This window comes from Ursus americanus, chromosome 8 (assembly GCF_024610735.1).
Source record: "Ursus americanus isolate L20-20 chromosome 8, mUrsAme1.1.p, whole genome shotgun sequence".
NCBI classification, from domain to species: Eukaryota; Metazoa; Chordata; class Mammalia; order Carnivora; family Ursidae; genus Ursus; species Ursus americanus.
This window is the reverse complement of record NC_142134.1, coordinates 45,539,810-45,559,338: the sequence shown is the minus strand read 5'-3', so window position 1 is coordinate 45,559,338 and position 19,529 is coordinate 45,539,810. Positions and strand designations below refer to the sequence as shown.

The window sequence follows — 19,529 nt, the reverse complement described above, 5'->3', positions numbered from 1 at the left end:
ATACCACCTCACACCTCTTAGGACAGCTATTATCAAAAAGACAAGAGACATGATTAAGAAGATGTGGTCCATATATACAATGCAATATTACTCAGCCATGAGAAAGAACGATTATACAACATTTGCAGCAACATGGACGGGACTGGAGGAGATTATGCTAAGTGAAATAAGTCAAGCAGAGAAAGACAATTATCATATGGTTTCACTCATTTATGGAACATAGGAACTAGGAAGATTGGTAGGAGAAGTTACTAGACAGTGGCTACTTAGGGACAGGATTTTTATCTGATCCACTTTCATAGTCTACATAGCCAAACCCCAGAGCTTGGCACCCAATAAACAGCTGCTGATGAATAAATGGTGCTTCCCAGACATTGGTTACACCAATTAACATAATTATAAACAAGTACTGTAAGTCTTACCAATTTAAACACCACATGCAAATATTAGGTTAATGATGCAGAGGAGCAAAATATAAGAATAAAATATGTTAACAATAAAAAACAAGGAGTGGTTTGCCTCAAATGTAAATTGATACAAAGCTTTTGGCTTACAAAATTCATTATCATATTCATTTCAACTACAAATAAGTGAAAAGGCATATTCTCCAAAGGCACAAGTAACAGCAAACAGATTCCCACTGATCGTTTTTTTTGCTTTCAACACAGAATTGTACAAAGACCAAGAACCAAAGACAGTCAGCAAATTGAATGATTCAGGCAAAAGAATATACACAATGCCAACTTTCTTTCAGAACCAAACAGTAGAGTAAATGACACAGGTTTTTTTTTTTTAAACTTTTATCTGAGAATTTGGCTTTTAAAAAATCATTTTTATCCTTGAATTGGATCAGGACTGTGTTTACAATGTAGTATCACCATGCTACTCTTTTTTGTTTTTTTCTCGATACTAATCAAGGATATTGGGCTCTTCTTGCCGAAGAGGAAACTGTGATAATGAATCTGGAGAGGAAAATTTTGAACCACAAGCCTTTGACACAACTATTTAACTCGGACTCTCATTTGCTACAGTTATGTGTTATAAGCACGATGCCTTTGGGGGAACATGTCACCCGTGGAATATTGCAGGATTCATTCTGGAAAGAAGGTCAGGAAGCCTTACCCAGAGATCTTTGAGAAGGGAAGACTGGGACTGTAGTCAAAGGAGAGTGAACCAGTGACCAATCCATTACCCCCCCTTTTTTTTAATAATAATTTTTTATTATATTATGTTAGTCACCATACAGTACATCCCTAGTTTTTGATGTAAAGTTCCATGATTCATTAGTTGCGTATAACACCCAATGCACCATTACCCCTTTTAAAAGCCTACCTCTGCAAGTGATTGAGTTTGCTTTCTCTGGAAGAGAACCCAGTACCTCCCAAGGACAGTCATCTAAAGATGAAATAAGGAGAAAGGAAAGGAGAGTGAGGGGGGGAAAGAGAGTCCATTACTACATTTGAATTTCCTTTCTCTCTCTCCCACGTATTGTGCAGGTAGTCTCTACCAGAATGCTACCCGCTAACCAGAAACGCATGCAACAATTATTTAAATGCTTCACTTGGTTCTTTTTTTTTTTTTAAAGATTTTATTTATTTATTTGACAGAGATAGAGACAGCCAGTGAGAGAGGGAACACAAGCATGGGGAGTGGGAGAGGAAGAAGCAGGCTCACAGTGGAGGAGCCTGACGTGGGGCTCGATCCCATAACGCCGGGATCACGCCCTGAGCCGAAGGCAGACGCCCAACCGCTCTGCCACCCAGGTGCCCCTTCACTTGGTTCTTGCTTAGATGTTGATTCTAGCCAGAAGCCCGTGTCAGAATCTCACAACTATTCTTCAAGCCGGAAGAATATGATTTACTATACAGAAGAGGGCAACCAACTGGACTTGAACATTGGTGTCTAACACTGGTGGCTAGCAGAGCACATAAGCAATGGTGTCCAGGGTCATGACTAGAGTAAATTTTGGAGTAGCAAATTCCTAATGAAGCAGCTTAAACAGGACTTAGACTCTCCCAGGTACCAAAAAAATACTCTTTTCATCTGGAGTATGTGTTCTTAATCATAATCCAAAGACCCCAAAGGACCCATACATAGAATTTGTCTATGAAGAACCTCTGGATTGGAGAAAAATAGCATTTCTATTTCCATTTACCTCCAACTGAAATTTAGAATACTTAAATTATCAATGTAGGCAACAAATGTAGAAAAACAAACATTATACATGACATTCTCATATCAACATAGAGCTATGGCAGACATTTCAAAACATGATTTATGCTCATTCCTGTTATAAAATTATAGTTGTTGACCCACTGATAGAAATTATTTAATAGACACATGAATGACAGTATCACAAACTTACATTTCTAATATTTTGATAAATGAATTTTAATAAAATTGCCTTCCTTTGTGATTCTGTGTGATTCATTTTAAGCACCAAAACATTATTCTGAGAAGGCGCCTAGAGGCCTCACCAGATCACCAAAGGGGTCCTGGGCACAAAAAAAGTTAAGAAGCCCTGCCATAGGACATTGCTGCTTTTTCTGGTGATGTGACACAAACAGCTAGAATTCTGTTACCCTAAAGCAGTATTTTGCAAGCTGAAAATTGTAAAGGCATTCTTACAGGGAGAAAGTTATGCAGGTGTATATATATTTAGATAGAAACCGCTTTATGCCTATAGATCTAACATAACTACAAAATTGATATGTAGAATTTAAATAGAAACAAAACTACAAAACTAATGAAATTTAAGTTAATTATATTAATGAACAATATTAACATTATTTTATGAAAAGTATGGTGCTGAGTCACAAGTTCTTCTGTATTTAGGAAGCTTATACCACCACATATCCCAGCTGAGCAAGTGGGTCACCATTTTTCTCTGAATTGCCACAAAGGTGCCCTTCGTACAAGAAGCCAGTACATACTTTAGTTCTGCAATTGGAAAGAGTATCTATCAAGTGAGCCTCTGTGCCTTTCTTGATGGCTGGCAAACGTCTAGCCAATACAGCTTTGCAGCAACATAAATCATAAATAGAAACCCAAATATAGTCACTAAAATTCCACGTAAGTACTTGTTATAGATGGTTATCTGGGTTATTGAGGTCAAGTTTACAGTAGTTATTTTTTTTATTATCACTGAAATGAAAGCATATATTTAAGAAATTGTTATAGAGAATTCTTGGATTCTCAGAATACATCTGAGTCCCTCAGACCCCGGATGGAAAAGTACTGTCCAACAACAAGCAAGGAATGCGAAGGATACAATTCTCAGGCACATTAATCCATTCACCCATCCCGTTTACACATATGAGCACAGAGAAGCACAGATCCCCACACCAAACAGCAAAGGAATCTACAGTCAGTACGCTACAGAGGTGGGTGCGTGGCTCTGAGGAGAGCAGAACTAAAAACTATAATGAAGATATCCAGTGTTCTATTGTTGATAGGATTAGAAAATGTCAGGAAAAAAAGAGAAGGGACTACTGTGATTTCAGATGTCTAATTAGACTCCCTCTCCACATCCCCCTTTGTAGAGTTGCCTGATGAATGGCAATCCAAGCAAAACTTCAAAACATGTTCTAATTCCCTTAGCTTCATACTCGTGCAGAACTCACAAGCTAATGGAAATACCATGTTACAAACAGAAAACTAGGAAGGAAGAATAATTTTAGGGTTTTTGACTGGTGTATAAGTAAGCTTTCTACACTCAGCAAATTTTGAGCATGTGGTTAGGGCACTTTGGGTACAAAGCTATCAGTGCTAATAAATTTTTTTTTAAAGTGAATGAGAGGGATGATGCATTTTCATTTGATACAGAAGATTTTGGAGCTGGTTATCAAAGAGCATGATAACAAAACAGAACACTTGCAGCTTTTAGCACATTACCCCACTCTTTTGTCACTTTAATTCCTGATGAGAGTTCTAGATTATTTCTGTGCACCATATTATTTTTAACCTGAAAGCTCTTGGTGGGTCAAAGAGTTTTTTCCTTTCCTTAAAATTCAATTTATGTTTAAATATTTATAAAATATATAAGGAGAAAGGTGAAAACAAAAAAGTGAAAATACAAAACACAACCTAGAAAAATCCCTTGCTGAAATATAACACGCAAGCTAACTATGAACCTTTCCTTTTCCATATTACAACTGGGTTTCAGAATGCAGCTAATGAAACTCCAGAAGTAACAGACACCACATAAAACCTATTTTACATTTACAAAGCTCTGCCACACAGTGTAACTGGGGGGGTATTCATAGTGTTCTTTGACTTGATATTGAGGACCCCCCAGGCGGAAAGGTCTTAAAGAAAGGATACTTCCTCATACCTTTGCCCAGAGTTCTCTCCTTGGTTTCCTACTCAGGATATCTGGATAGAACAGAATGTCTGACCACTGTATTTTTGGACTGAAGTGGACTTAAATAGCCTTCACATATGCCAGGAATTTAAAATGACATTTCAATTAGACAGTAATTTTTTAAAAAGTATAAAAGCAAATCCTCTGCTAGGTGTTAGACTGATACAAGGCATTAAATGATCCTTTAAGTAAAACTGGTTAAATAAATATCAAGTGCAGAAGTATGATTAGATATTGTTAATGAAAAGTGATAAATCAGATATTAAAATTTTGAAATGACTGGAGTTCATTTCTTTATTCATTCAATAAATATTTTATAGTACAGTGAAAAAAACAAACTACTCTCCTTGAGCTTAAATTTGCTCTGCAACTACTAAGAATGCAATAAAATTAAATGAGGAAGCATGAAATACTTGAAAGAGCACTGGTCTAGGAGTCCCAAGATTGGAATCCCAATTTCACGCCTACCAATTACTAGACAAGTGATATTGGATATGTCAACTTAATTTCTCTAAGCCTCAATTCCATTACTTGAAATGGTGTGTATTGCCTAGCCTGCATACCTCATCAGTTAATTATATGTAAGGACCATAGAGAAAGTATTTAAATGGACCCTCACAACAACCAAAAGCTCTACAATCACAGGCTAGCAATATTATTGAATTGTATGAAAAACTATCAACTCCCTTGCAATGAATAATATTAGTTAATACAGACAGTCTAGGTGGCCAGACAGTAAAGCTCAATGCTAACTGTCAAGTACATTAACTACATGGAATGACATGTATTCAAAGGTTTTGACCTTTCTTCCTTTAACCGTTCTAATTTCACCTGGATTTCCTTTACACGTCAAATTACATTCATAGTCTCAAGGAATGTTCCAGCCATAGGAAGAGAAAACGAGTCAAACAGACTTCCATCAGGCTTCCAAACTGAGTCACAAATACCATGTGTTTCTTTACTCTTCAGAGCATGTGTCTGCCACCTCTACTTGAATCTTAACAAATGACAAAACTTTCAAAATAGAGACAAACCCACTTAGCAAAAGAAAATAACAATTGCTGTAATTGCAACCACATTAACGGGATTGAGTTATTGCTTAAATTACTTCTGCACTTCTGTTGAAAAACACTGTCTTCAAGAACAATGAAGTGCTTAAAACACGAATAAGATCTTAAAAACCTCAAAATCAAACTCATGAGGAAAACAAATTTTACTGGGCATAACTTGGGTTTGCAGTTATTAGTGTCAGGTAACAAACATGAATCTGTATTAATCACCAGTGAACACCAACCATAATTCTTATTAATACATAGGTGCTGTGTGAAACAATGGAATCCAAACAGTCTGACTCTTTGGGGCTAGAGCAATAGAATAATTCTGCTTTTCTTCAGATACCGACAAACATATGCTATGATAGCTAAAATTTAGCTTAATCCTTCCCTCCTGGCTCAGAATGAAAATCAATACTCTGTCCTAGACCTAGGTGGTGATTTCCCTTTGTTGGGTTTTCATGAGAAGGAGCATGAAAAGGACCATGAATGGACAATTTTCAATCACATAATCTTGTTTTAGGAAATAGAAAATAAGAATTAAGGGGCGCCTGGGTGGCTCAGTCAGTTAAGTGTCTGACTTTGGCTCTGGTCATGATCTCAGGGTCCTAGGATCGAGCTCCACGTGGGGCTCCACGTTCAGCACAGAGTCTGGTTGTCCCTGTGCCCCTCCCCCTGCTCATGCTCTCTCTCTCTCAAATAAATAAAATCTTTAGAAAAAAAGAAAATAAGAATTAAGACAACTGCAGAGAAAGTTCTTAAAATGACTGCATTCTGATTATGTTTTGCCAGCACTAACTGGATCAGAGTCAAAGCTCTTAGACACTTTACCCACAACTGAACTCCCACCAGCATTCTGGAAGCTTGGTGCCTTTACTAAAAATCTGAGGGATATTGAGGAACAGAATCATATTCCAGAACATATTGCCTGTCACCATCTAACTGGTCCTATCTCCAGTTTCTGTCCTCTCTCCTTCTCCCAGCTCTTGTTCTGGAATAGCTGACAGATTCTTCCATTTGTCCTCAAGTAGAGTTTCATACACGCCATTTTCTTCAAGGTGTGATTGTCAGTCACCAACACATAAAATAAATTGCACAGCCGATAAGAGGGAAAAGAGGGAAATAAGGTAAAAAGAACACATGAGCACCTCACAAGCAAATGGGGGGATAGTTCCCATTAAATCATTGACATTCTATCATAGAATTGAGATCCTTCCCACAAGGCATCAATAACAAAATAAGTAACTTCACTTACTTACTCATTTAACCATCTCAAAATAAGTAACTTTAAACTTCAAAACAGAAACACAAACTTTCAGAGGTGAACCACCATAAAATCAATACCATTGTATTAATCAATACCATTGTGTTAAGGAGTATGCCTCTGAAATGTTGAGTGACATGGATACATTTTCATTTCTTACCCTTATCCCTATCTGGACAGCTGAGCTGATGGCATTTCATGTTTAGGAATAGAACTCTCAGTTAGGTTTGCCAGATAAGAGTAGCGCTTTGCCTGTGTGACCAGTAAGTGATTATGAATTAAGAGCATTGGTTGCCACATTTAAAAATCCACCTGTGGGTTCCACAGACATTAAAGGGCATGAGTATTCAGCACCCTCAGACTTACTTGTGTTCTTGTGATTTTGGTCCCCTGGGAGAGAAGCATCCGTGGTCCAGGCTGGAATGTGTTGACTGGGATGTGTAGCAGATGTCACAGTGCTCTTGTTACAAATTGTATTTGTAGGAATAATATCAGACACTTGAACTTCACCATCAGTGACCAAAGGTTCACTCCCATTTGATTTAAAATAGGCTTTTTTCAATGTTCCTGAAAGACAAAAAAAAAAAAAAGAAAGAACATTTTGATACATAACTAGAAGTATTTATTTTTAACCCATTAAGAAAACTCTAGAGCTACTTTCCCAAGTTTTATTCTATCCAGGCAAACACAAAGAGAAAGATGATGGCTAGCAAAACTACTCACTTCATTGGGACAACCAAGAGAGTTTCTCTTCTACCACGAGTAACCTAACCCTGTGAAGAAACTACTGCTTTCTCAAAAGCTTCAGGTGGAGAAACTGAGTCTCCCATCTAGGTGTCCCCGTGCCCAAACACTCTAGGGCAATTCCACCTCACCTGAGACTCACAACAAATTAATGAAATGTGGTGAATCTTACTGTGTTTCCTTCCTCCTTTCTCAGTTTCCCAATTTCACCCATATTTTATGCTACTTAGTGCCCAGGACACAAGCTCTTCATATCTCTTTATCTGCCACCAAAGGACAATTGTTCCTGCTTAACTTCAGCTTTATATTTCTCCACATTTTCCATATTTCAGTGACCTATGCATAACAGATAAATAAAAATAATAGGGCTCATGTATTTACTGAGACTGTATCACAAAAAAACCCTAAAAAGTAAAACTCTAATTCTAGAAAAACTGAGAAAAGGAACTAAATTATCTTCATCTTTGACCAGAAAATATAATTAGAATACGATTAATACAATATAGCCCTTAAACTAAGATTATCAACTGGTCACTTTCTCGAGGTATTCATTCATTGACAAAATAGTCAAACCTAAGATTATTGGGAATCACCTAGCTTTGGCTTCAGCAGAAACTCCTGAAAACTTTGAAAGAGATCATGTATTTTTAACTTAGTAAAAATAGACGACAGACTGTTTCCAGAATATAGCACTAGAATTGAGTATGTCACTAAAATAAACATATGTGATATTGATTCATTATAGAAATACCCAAGGGAGGTTTTTTTTCTAAAGGAATTTACAGTGAATGCTCTCATTGGCTCTCACTTTTCCAAACAGTCCACAGACCATTAAAAATAAAAGAAATATAAATAAAATGTTTAATATCAGTCTATGGAAAAAATTTCTCTACATGTGCTTGACACTTGGAAAACATTAACTACAAATCAAAATAGAAAAGCAGCTGTTTTGTAGCTAACTAAGGTCAACAGTTTCATCTGCCGAAGGATTCTAAATAAAACGCTGGGGCATAAAAGCTCGATTGTGACCATGGGTGCAGGTAACACACTCTCCAAAATGTCTGTGTGATTCTGAGTCAATATTAAAGGCCGTAAGTGAAATGAAAGACTTCATTTAATTGTTTTTGATTTTCAACATGATTCAGAATTTATCCTAGATTGAAATAAATGTATGTGATAGACATGATGACTGTATAATACGTATTTCTTTCACACAGGATATATGAATCAATTAGATATAATTTAATTTTCATCCATGTATTAGTTGCTCTCACTGTTACTTATTTTGACATGAATAGACTTTTCTCAATAACATGTTAATTCCACTAATGTGGCTGTAATGAACTTTTAAAGCCCATAAAGGAGATTTACTTACTATGCTAACCCTCTGAGTCAGCATCCAGCTCTGTCAACACACTTTTAGCAAATGCCAACTCCTCACAGTTACATCCCTGAATAACTCACTTAAAAGGAGTTCCTTTCCATATGAAATATTTCAACAGTTGTTCTTAACATTTTGTTTGTAACGATTGGCCATATAATAATCTTTCCTTTGTCTTTTTCATCTAACCACAGTGGTGAAAGTGTTAACAGCATCTCTTTACTTGAAGAGGTCCCTGGATACACTGACTTTCTTAGGAAACACTGACTTGGATCACAACTTTCTAAAAAAAAATTCAGCTTCCTTGCCCTTGCTCTTAAACTCTACATATCAAAGCAAGTTGGCAGAATAGATAGAAATGCAAAGGTAATACAGGATATATGGAAGTTGCTGTAGTTAATGTTCCTAGAGTACAATTTTAAGAGACACACAGACCAACCAACCGACAGAGAGGGAGAGAGAACAAACCTAAGGGCCTGTCTAAAAGCCTGAACTCACTGGGCAATTTGCTTTCAAGCATCTCTGGAAACCGACCAACTTTCAACTCACAGTTGGTCATCTATTATGCATTTTTTTAAAAAGTACAAAATTAGAATTCAGTAAGACTAAATACTCTCAGGCTATACCATGATGAGCTAGAAAAATGCCAAGAGTTATTAGCCCAAAGTGGAGGGTTCATTCTTCCCGTTTTGCCCCATCGTTTCTACATTCCTATTTTTATAGTGCTGTGGTTAAAGGTAGTCTGACCGCCTGGATTTAAATCCCATCTTTGGTACTTACCAGCCCTGAAACTTTGCAAAAACTCCCAACTGCCATAAAATAAGGAAAATAAAAAACACCCCCTCCCCTCACGGGACTGGTCATTAGGATCAAATTAGTGTACACACACACACACACACACACACACACACACACACACACTTGGAACAGTTCCCGGCACATAGTAAGTCCTCAATAACTGTTAGTCATTACTACATAATACTAGTCATGAAAGTAAAACTGCCTTCCTTAGGGCTCCTAAGGTACTTTTAAACAAATATCAAATTCCATTTACTATAAATGCATCCCACATAACAAAAATGGTTAAGGAAATTTTCAAAAGTGAATCACTTAACCTACTTTTGGAGTGAACAAAGTGGGGCTCTTTGACACCAAGTTAATAATACAAGGCCAAACTGATCAAGGTTGTGTGTCTCAAAAGTATTTCAGCTCTGGAACATAGCTCTGTTTAAAAACCTCTGTTTAAGAAATAGTCCATGACACATCTCCAAAGGCAAGAGAAACAAAAGATAAAATGAACTTGTGGGACGTCATCAAGATAAAAAGCTTCTGCACAGCCAAGGAAACAGCCAAAAAAACTAAGAGGCAGCCCACGGAATGGGAGAATATATTTGCAAATGATGCTACAGATAAAAGACTGGTATCCAAGATCTACAAAGAACTTCTCAAACTTAATACGCGAGAAACAAATAAACAAATCATAAAATGGGCAGAAGATATGAACAGACACTTTTCCAATGATGACATACACATGGCTAACAGACACATGAAAAAATATTCAAAATCATTAGCCATCAGGGAAACTCAAATCAAAACCACACTAAGATACCACCTTACGCCAGTTAGAATGGCAAAAATTGACAAGGCAAGAAACAACAATTGTTGGAGAGGATGTGGAGAAAGGGGATCCCTCCTACATTGTTGGTGGGAATGCAAGTTGGTACAGCCACTCTGGAAAACAGTGTGGAGGTCCCTTAAAAAGTTAAAAATTGAGCTACCCTATGATCCAGCCATTGCACTACTGGGTATTTACCCCAAAGATACAGACGTAGTGAAGAGAAAGGCCATATGCACCCCAATGTTCATAGCAGCATTGTCCACAATAGCCAAATCATGGAAAGAACCGAGATGCCCTTCAACAGATGAATGGATTAAGAAGTTGTGGTCCGTATATACAATGGAATATTACTCAGCTATCAGAAAGAAAGAGTTCTCAACATTTGCTGCAACATGGATGGCACTGGAGGAGATAATGCTAAGTGAAATAAGTCAAGCAGAGAAAGACAATTATCATATGATTTCTCTCATCTATGGAACATAAGAACTAGGAAGATCAGTAGGGGAAGAAAGGGATAAAGAAAGGGGGGGTAATCAGAAGGGGGAATGAAGCATGAGGGACTATGGACTCTGAGAAACAAACTGAGGGCTTCAGAGCGGAGGGGGGTGGGGGAATGGGACGGACTGGTGATGGGTAGTGAGGAGGGCACGTGTTGCATGGTGCACTGGGTGTTATACACAACTAATGAAGCATCGAGCTTTACATCAGAAACCAGGATGTACTGTATGGTGACTAACCTAATATAATAAAAAAAAAAGAAATAGTCTATAATTCTAATAGTAATAGCCAAGCTTTACTGGTTACTTGTAATGAATGAACTGAGCACCGTGGTGGGCAAAATTAATATTCCCCCCAGAGACATCCACATCCTAAGTCCCAGGACCCAGGAATATGCAACCTTACACACCTTAAATGGCAAAAGGAATATTGCAGATGTGAGTTAGTTAAGGGATTTGAGATGGGGAAATAACCCTGGATTATTCAGGTGAGCCCAAGGTGGTCGTGGGGTTTTATAAGCAGAAGAGGGGGGTGAGAGGGTGTGTATCAGAGCCATGCAGCATAAGAAGGACTCAATGAACCATTGCTCATTCTGAATATGGAAAGAGGCCGCAAGCCAAGGAATGCAGGAAGGCTCCAGAAGCTGGAAAAATAGGAAACAGACTGTCCCCTAGAGCCTCCAGAAGGAATACAGTCCTGCCAACATCTTAATTTTAGCCCAGTGCTATTTGGACTTCTGTCCTCCATAACTCGAAGGTAATATATTTATGTCATTTTAAGCTACCAAGTGATCGATTTGTTGTAGCAGCAAAAGAAAACTAACATGGGCACCTTGCTAAGGATAGTCACTATAGGCATCTACTGAGATAGGCTTCCAACAATCTTTTGAAACAGATGCTATCATCAGCTCTTCTTTACAGAGTTTCAGAGAGAAGGAAAACGAAGCTTTCAAGAGATATTTAACTTACCCAAGAATTGAGCTGGGACATGACACACACATACACATGCACCCACACACACTTCTCACTTTGGACAAATTATACAAGTTGGAAAAAATCAACCATTAAATGCATGTAAAAAAAATTATCTTCCAGGATGTGAGTTTAAAAGTAATTCCTTATCTTTACATCTCTAGCCATGTGGTAACACATTTACTTGGCATTTTCTATGTGCCAGGAACTTTGTATTTACTCTCTGCTGAAAACACAACATTTAGTAAGAGCTTCTTAACATCAAGATGTTTATAGATTAGTTGAGGGAAACAGGCATGTAGTCTAAAAATACAAACCATGATACAAGGGCTTTGAGAATGATATACATAAAGCGATCTGGTGACAGAAAGTAGAGAAGTAGCTGTCATTCCATTTGAGAAAGTCAGGAAAGGCTTCTTAGGGGAGAATGATCCTCAATAGAAATCTTAAAAGATAGTTAAGGATTGTGTAGGTTTGAGCAAAGCATTTGAGGGAAGAAGGAGGTGGGTCATAGGGAATGGAGAACTTTCTAGATGGAACAAAGGAGGAAAGATATGCAAAGCCCAGCAGCAGATCGTTAAACACAGCTAGCACACGGGGGACTGGCAGGAGGAAAGGCAAGAGAAGGAGAAGCAGCCACATTGTGAAGAGTAGTTTTTGTTAAAGTCTTGGAATTGTTCTTGTGATGAAGAACTTTTGAAGGATCTTAAATAGGGTGGCACGTTGGAATGATCACTCTGGCAGCAGGGTGATGCTGGAAAGGGATCAAGTCTAGAGGATAATAAGAAGGCTGCTGCAGTAGTCCAAGTGAAAAAAGAGTATGGCTTGACCCAAGGCAAAAGCAATGAGGACAAAGGTAACATTTGAAAGGGAGCTTTCAGAGGCAAAGTTGTGAGTGATAAGGGAAAGTCAGAGGTCCCTTCCAGGTTTCTGGTTTGAATTACTGTGTATATGAAGGGACCCCCCAACTGAGATAAAAGTGGTAGTCATTAGTGTTATTCATCAAATATTTTCAATTCTCTCCCATTCTACTAAGACACATGCGTGTGTACATTCTCTGGCCTAATTCTCTGTCTCTGGATATTTTTGACATTAGTCAAAGGGTACAAACTTCCAGTTATAAGATGAATAAGTTCTAGGGATCTGATGTACAGCCTGGTGATTATAGTTAATAATACCATATCATACACTTAAAAAAAAAAAGAATCTCTAGAGCTCTTTTTCTTTTTCTCTGGCACAATAACTGCATAGGTGCAAGATGATGGCTGCTCCATCAGTTTAGTCCCTGAATGACCTCAATGAGCACAGCTCCCATGCCATTCGTGAAGGACTTGTACGCATGAGTGAAAAATTACCTTTGTTGTTTTTAAACTGCTATTATTTTAGGATTACTTTTGTTACACAGTATAGCACAGCCTACCCTGTTACAATAGATAATTTACAAATACATTAAGTATAAAATGTCCATGAAACATTCAAGGGGAAAAAAGTCTAAACCTAGGGAATCTTAACATTTCCTCCAGAATGACTTGCCAGAACCCCACAAATTTGTATCTTCTTTGTGGTTCCTGAGCACACACTGTTTGCATCATACCTACACTCAGGAGCAATTGTCCATTTTCCTGTCTGCCTCCTTGAAGGTAGGAAGGTGTATTATGCATGTCTGCATCTTGAGTGCCCAGCAGAATGCTTGGCACCAGTGTTGGCTTTAATGAATACTTGTTGAATGTATGGATGATGAAGGAAGTCATGGGAATGAATGACATTGCCAAAAGAGGCATGGGTGTAAAGTGAGAAGAGAGAGAGCTTAGGACAGAAACCCCAACATTTAATTACTAGCTAAAGAAAGATGAGCTCAAGGAGACAGAGAAAGAGCAGCCAGAAACAGCAGAAAAATTAGAAGTGAAAATATGCAGGCAAAACAGAAAGGCATTTTGAAAAGAAAGGAGTAGTCAAGACTGGGCAAGATCATATCTGGTCATGTGATCCCACCTGAATGAAAGACAGTGTTGCTGGCACCAACTAACAATGACCATACTCCTTCTGAACTGGCCTAAACAAACACAGAGAGAAAGCATGTCTTCTTTTTTTTTTTTTTTTTAAAGGACAATAATAATTACATTTATTGAGCATTTACTACTAAGCATTTTTGATCCATTATTCCATTTACTCTTCACAACCTTATGAAGTAGATACCATTATCATCTCACTTTACAAATGAGAAAAGTGAGAACTAGAAAGTTCCATGAAATTGCTCCAGATATTGAAACTAGCAAGTGAGCAGGAATTCAAAACCATGCAGTCTGACTTCAAAGCCTAGTCTTTCACCATGATGTTTTGCTTTTCAAGGAGTAATATTTATCATTTTTATTTACTAATTTTTGAACAATACCATAAAAAAAGTCAAACTTCATTCTCTATATTTTTAGGAAAATGGTTGGCTCCACATCATGAATGAAGAGGAAAACCTATCTCTTCTGACCACCCTCCTGCCCTCAATTACCCAATTTTGGTTATTATATTCTTTTCTTTTTTAACTTTTTTTTTTTTTTAACTCTTGCTCAAACGCACATTGGTTTGAAATGCTGTGCATTGGATAAAAAGTCACTGGTGCCTCAGGAAAAGCATTTAGTAGTATGACGAAAAGAGAAAAAGGGGAAGATCAGATTGCACTGGGTTGAGGACTGGATCAAGCACAGAAATCACCTAGGGATCTGCTAGAATGCGAAGTCAACAGGTCTGGAATAGGATCTGCACGTCACACAAACTCTCAAGTAATGTTCACATTGCCAGCCCATGGACCACACTTTCAGTACAAGGCTTTAGACTCCCGCTTTGGAAAGCTTTAGACATTACACATAACCTCAGACCTGAGCAATTAAAGAAAAACTATTCTCATCTGTACCTAAAGGCCAGTGTTATTAAAGGAATTTGGGAGCTTAACTAAGGAATATGGAGTCAGATCATAAAAGATCATAGAGGATCTTAGATTTTTGGTATAAGGAAATAAGGATCTGGGAGGGTTTTCCATGTTAAAATGATAATGAAAATCCAACATTATAAGTTAGGAAGTTAAAATTCTTGTAATTCCAAATTCTTGTAAAAGCCACAAACTGTGAAGAAATTTGCTAAGAGAAAAACTATATTTAAGTTCAATGATCTTTAGCTCAGCTAGCATTTTTGAAGAGGAAAGTCACTTTTCTAGAGGAATATTTCTCTTGAGTTCAAGAAAAATGAGCTATTTACCACATTTCCTATAATCTTCACCACTATAATTTTTCTTTCTTCTTCACTGCATGACAAAACAAAAAATTAATGGGTCACACATTGTCTTTTCACAGTACTATGAAAATTAGGAAAGTTACCTTAGACCACCCTTGAAAAGCTTACGGCTAAAACAAATAGAATTTATTTTAGAAGTGGATGAATAGAAGAGCTTTTGAAACCCAAGGCTTCAATAGCTAGTGAAAGAAGACAGGAAGCATTCTCATGAGATTCTTTGGACCATAACTTTGGTGAAATTAAGATGATCAATAGTTTGCAAAAATCAGTGCAAACAAAATCCAAAGCACCACACTTGTAGGACTGTTGCAATAACCCCCCATTTTTTCTTCTTGCCACATACTCTACCCACTTCAACCTTCTCTCCCCACACCTGTCAAAGGCACCTTGTAAAAGCCTCTTCCAGATCAACCACGTCACTGCCTCCCTCCAACATCCTCATTGCGGAGTTCATGTTTAAAGTGCCACTCCACCAGAAAAGTCTGCCCTCCACTCAAACTAGCTTTGGGCCGCTGTCATAAGCAAGCATAGCAACAGTCTCTTCCCACATCAGAGTTACCTCTGGTGACATTAATTAATTGTGTAATCATTTTTTAATGCCCTCCTCCTTCACTGAACTGTGGAGTCCATGAGGGTAGGCTTTATTCAATGCCATAACACACTGCCTTGCACTCAATAAATGTTCCTTAAGGGGTCAAATAGTACCAATTCTATTTCTGTCAAATGTTTCCCAACATACCAAAATAATTTTACTTTAATTATTGCAAATATATGTTTATATATTATTTATATAGTTTATATATAATTTCAGGCAGATATCAATGCAATCTCTAATAAAGAACTCTGTGACATAAGCTGACTCTTCTAGGCATGTGAAAGCAGCACAAGCGGCTGCCAGTTTAATTATGATAAGAAATGGATTAGTCTCACAATAGCTAAATCGTGGAAGGAACGGAGATGCCCTTCAACAGATGACTGGATTAAGAAGTTGTGGTCCATTATACAATGGAATATTACTCAGCTATCAGAAAGAATGAATTCTCAACATTTGCTGCAACATGGACGGCACTGGAGGAGATAATGCTAAGTGAAATAAGTCAAGCAGAGAAAGACAATTATCATATGATTTCTCTCATCTATGGAACGTAAGAACTAGGAAGATCGGTAGGGGAAGAAAGGGATAAAGAAAGGGGGGTAATCAGAAGGGGGAATGAAGCATGAGGGACTATGGACTCTGAGAAACAAACTGAGGGCTTCAGAGGGGAGGGGTTTGGGGGAATGGGATGGACTGGCAATGGGTAGTAAGGAGGGCACATATTGCATGGTGCACTGGGTGTTATACGAAACTAATGAATCATCGAACTTTACATCAGAAACCAGGGATGTACTGTATGGTGACTAACATAATATAATAAAAAACATTAAAATAAAAAAAAAAGAAATGGATTAGTCTCTGAAATTCACCCTTGGATCTAAGCATAAGAGCCATGTGAAACCTCCCATCACATTGCAAATCCAACAAATGTATTCCTTCCTAGTGACTTTACTGGCAATTAAAACATACTGTGGCGATGGCTTGGTTGTAGAGTCATGGGGGTTTGGAGTATGGGATGACTATGACAATGCATCGTAGCACAAAGATTTTAGCTCTTACGGATAGAGTTAAAAGGAAATAAACACATTTTCAGTCAACTTTTGAGTATAATAAAAACTAAATCTTTAATTCCATAATAAATGTTATTTATAAAAACACTTTCACAAATTTAATTTCATTTGACTTACATAGCAATTCTGTGAAATGAATAAGAATTATGGTCCTGGAGCTGGAGTTAAGATGGCGGAGGAGTAGAAGACACCGTTTTCAGCCGGTCCTCCGAGTCGAGCTGGATAGGTACCAGACCAGCCTAAACAACCACGGAACCAGCCTGAGACGCAGGAAGATGCATCTGGATCTCTACAAATGAACATCTCCAGCGCTGAGTATTGAGGTACGAAGCAGGGAGCCATGAAACTGTGCACAGATATCGGAAGATAAACAGAAGGGGGAGGGAGCCGCCGCGTTCGGGCACCGGGAAGCGGTAGCCACTTGCACGGGAGAGCGGGCGGGCTCGAGGTCGGCACCCGCAAAACAGCAGACTGAGACCGTGAGCCGGGTGCGCGCGCCACCAGGCATCTCGCGGAACCCCGGAATCCCGGTGCGCTCACTGGATCCAGACTGAGACCGGGAGATCCGGGAGCGGGCGCGGGGCGGCTGGCGGCGTTAGAAACACAAAGGACAGAGACGCGCCGGCCCTGGAAGTGAGGGCTGGGACTCCGGGTGTGGGGCGCACATCCCGGGACGCTGCAGGGTTGAGCAGCACCAACAGAAACAGAGTTAAAGTGGCCAGAACATTAGTAGAGAACGGGCCGCAATCCCTCTGTTCTGTGACAGAGGCTGAAATTTGGCCGCTGCTGCTCTGACTCTCAGAAGAGGCACAGCAAACCGCCAGTAAAAGCCGCCAGAGAACAAAAGCCTGGAAATACCGGCTCAGGGAGTGCCCATCCCCATCCCCCCTCGCAGGGGACGCCGAGACTCTACCCAAACAGGGTTGCCTGAGTGTCGGCTCGGCAGGCCCCTCCCCCAGAAGGCAGGCTGAAAAATCAAGAAGCCCACAACCCGGGCGCCTGGGTGGTGCAGTCATGGAGCACCTGCCTTCGGCTTAGGGCGTGATCCCGGCGTTCCGGAAAGGAGTCCCTCATCGGGCTCCTCCGCTGGGAGCCTGCTTCTTCCTCTCCCACTCCCCTGCTTCTGTTCCCTCTATCGCTGGTTGGCTGCCACATAAATAAATAAATAAATAAAATCTTTAAAGAAGAAGCCCACATCCCTAAGATCCCTATAAAACAAGGGGCACGGCCTGGGACCCAGTCAATAATTTGGGCTCTGGACAACCCCGCAACCTCTCCTCATCAGAATGACAAGAAGGAGAAGCCCCCCCCAGCAAAGAAAAGACAGTGAGTCTGTGGCCTCTGCCACAGAAATAATGGATATGGATGTAACCAAATTATCAGAAATGGAATTCAGAGTAACGATGGTCAAAATGATGAGTAGAATTGAAAAAACTATTAACGAAAAGGTTACTGAGAATATAGAATCCCTAAGGACAGAAATGAGAGCGAATCTGACAGAAATTAAAAATTCTATGAGCCAAATGCAGGCAAAACTAGAGGCTCTGACGGCCAGGGTCGCAGAAGCAGAGGAACGGGTTAGTGAATTGGAGGATGGGTTAATAGAGGAAAAAATGAAAATAGAAGATGGTCTTAAAAAAATCCACGCCCACGAATGTAGGTTACGGGAGATTACTGACTCAATGAAACGATCCAATGTTAGAATCATCGGCATCCCCAAGGGGGTGGAGAAAAACAGAGGTCTAGAAGAGATATTTGAACAAATTGTAGCTGAAAACTTCCCTAATCTAGCAAGGGAAACAAACATTCGTGTCCAAGAAGCAGAGAGGACCCCTCCCAAGCTCAACCATGACAAACCTACACCACGTCACGTCATAGTGCAATTCGCAAATATTAGATGCAAGGATACAGTATTGAAAGCGGCCAGGGCAAAGAAATTTCTCACGTACCAAGGCAAAAGCATCAGAATTACGTCAGACCTGTCTACACAGACCTGGAATGAGAGAAAGGGTTGGGGGAGCATATTTAAAGCTCTTTCAGAGAAAAACATGCAGCCAAGGATCCTTTATCCAGCAAGGCTGTCATTCAGAATTGATGGAGAAATAAAGACATTTCAGAATCGCCAGTCACTAACCAATTTTGTAACCATGAAACCAGCCCTACTGGAGATATTATGGGGGTTCTATAAAAGTAAAAAGGCCCCAAGAGTGATACAAAACAGAAAGTCACAGCCAATACAAACAAAGACTTTACTGGCAACATGGCAACATTAAAATCATATCTCTCAGTAATCAGTCTTAATGTAAATGGTTTGAACCATCCCATAAAACAAAACAGGGTAGCAGATTGGATAAAAAGAAATGACCCATCCATTTGCTGTCTACAAGACACTCATTTCAAACCCAAAGATGCGTTCAGACTGAGAGTAAGGGGATGGAGTACCATATTTCACGCAAATGGACCTCAAAAGAAAGCTGGGGTAGCAATTCTCATATCAGATAAATTGGATTTTAAACTACAGACTATAGTTAGAGACGCAGAAGGGCACTATATTATTCTTAAGGGAAGTATTCAACAAGTGGATATGACAATTATAAATATATATGCCCCCAACAGGGGAGCAGCAAGATACACAAGCCAACTCTTAACCAGAATAAAGAGACATATAAATAAAAATACATTAATAGTAGG

General features: G+C 39.0%; 1 protein-coding gene across 1 annotated transcript in view; it reads right to left on the bottom strand.

Annotated features, from left to right (window-relative positions):
• Positions 1 to 19,529, bottom strand: part of CORIN (corin, serine peptidase) — a 234,581-nt gene that overhangs the window by 174,728 nt on the left and 40,324 nt on the right. The window contains 1 exon segment of the mRNA XM_045815912.2: positions 7,046 to 7,246. Coding sequence (XP_045671868.2) covers positions 7,046 to 7,246 — 201 coding nt within the window.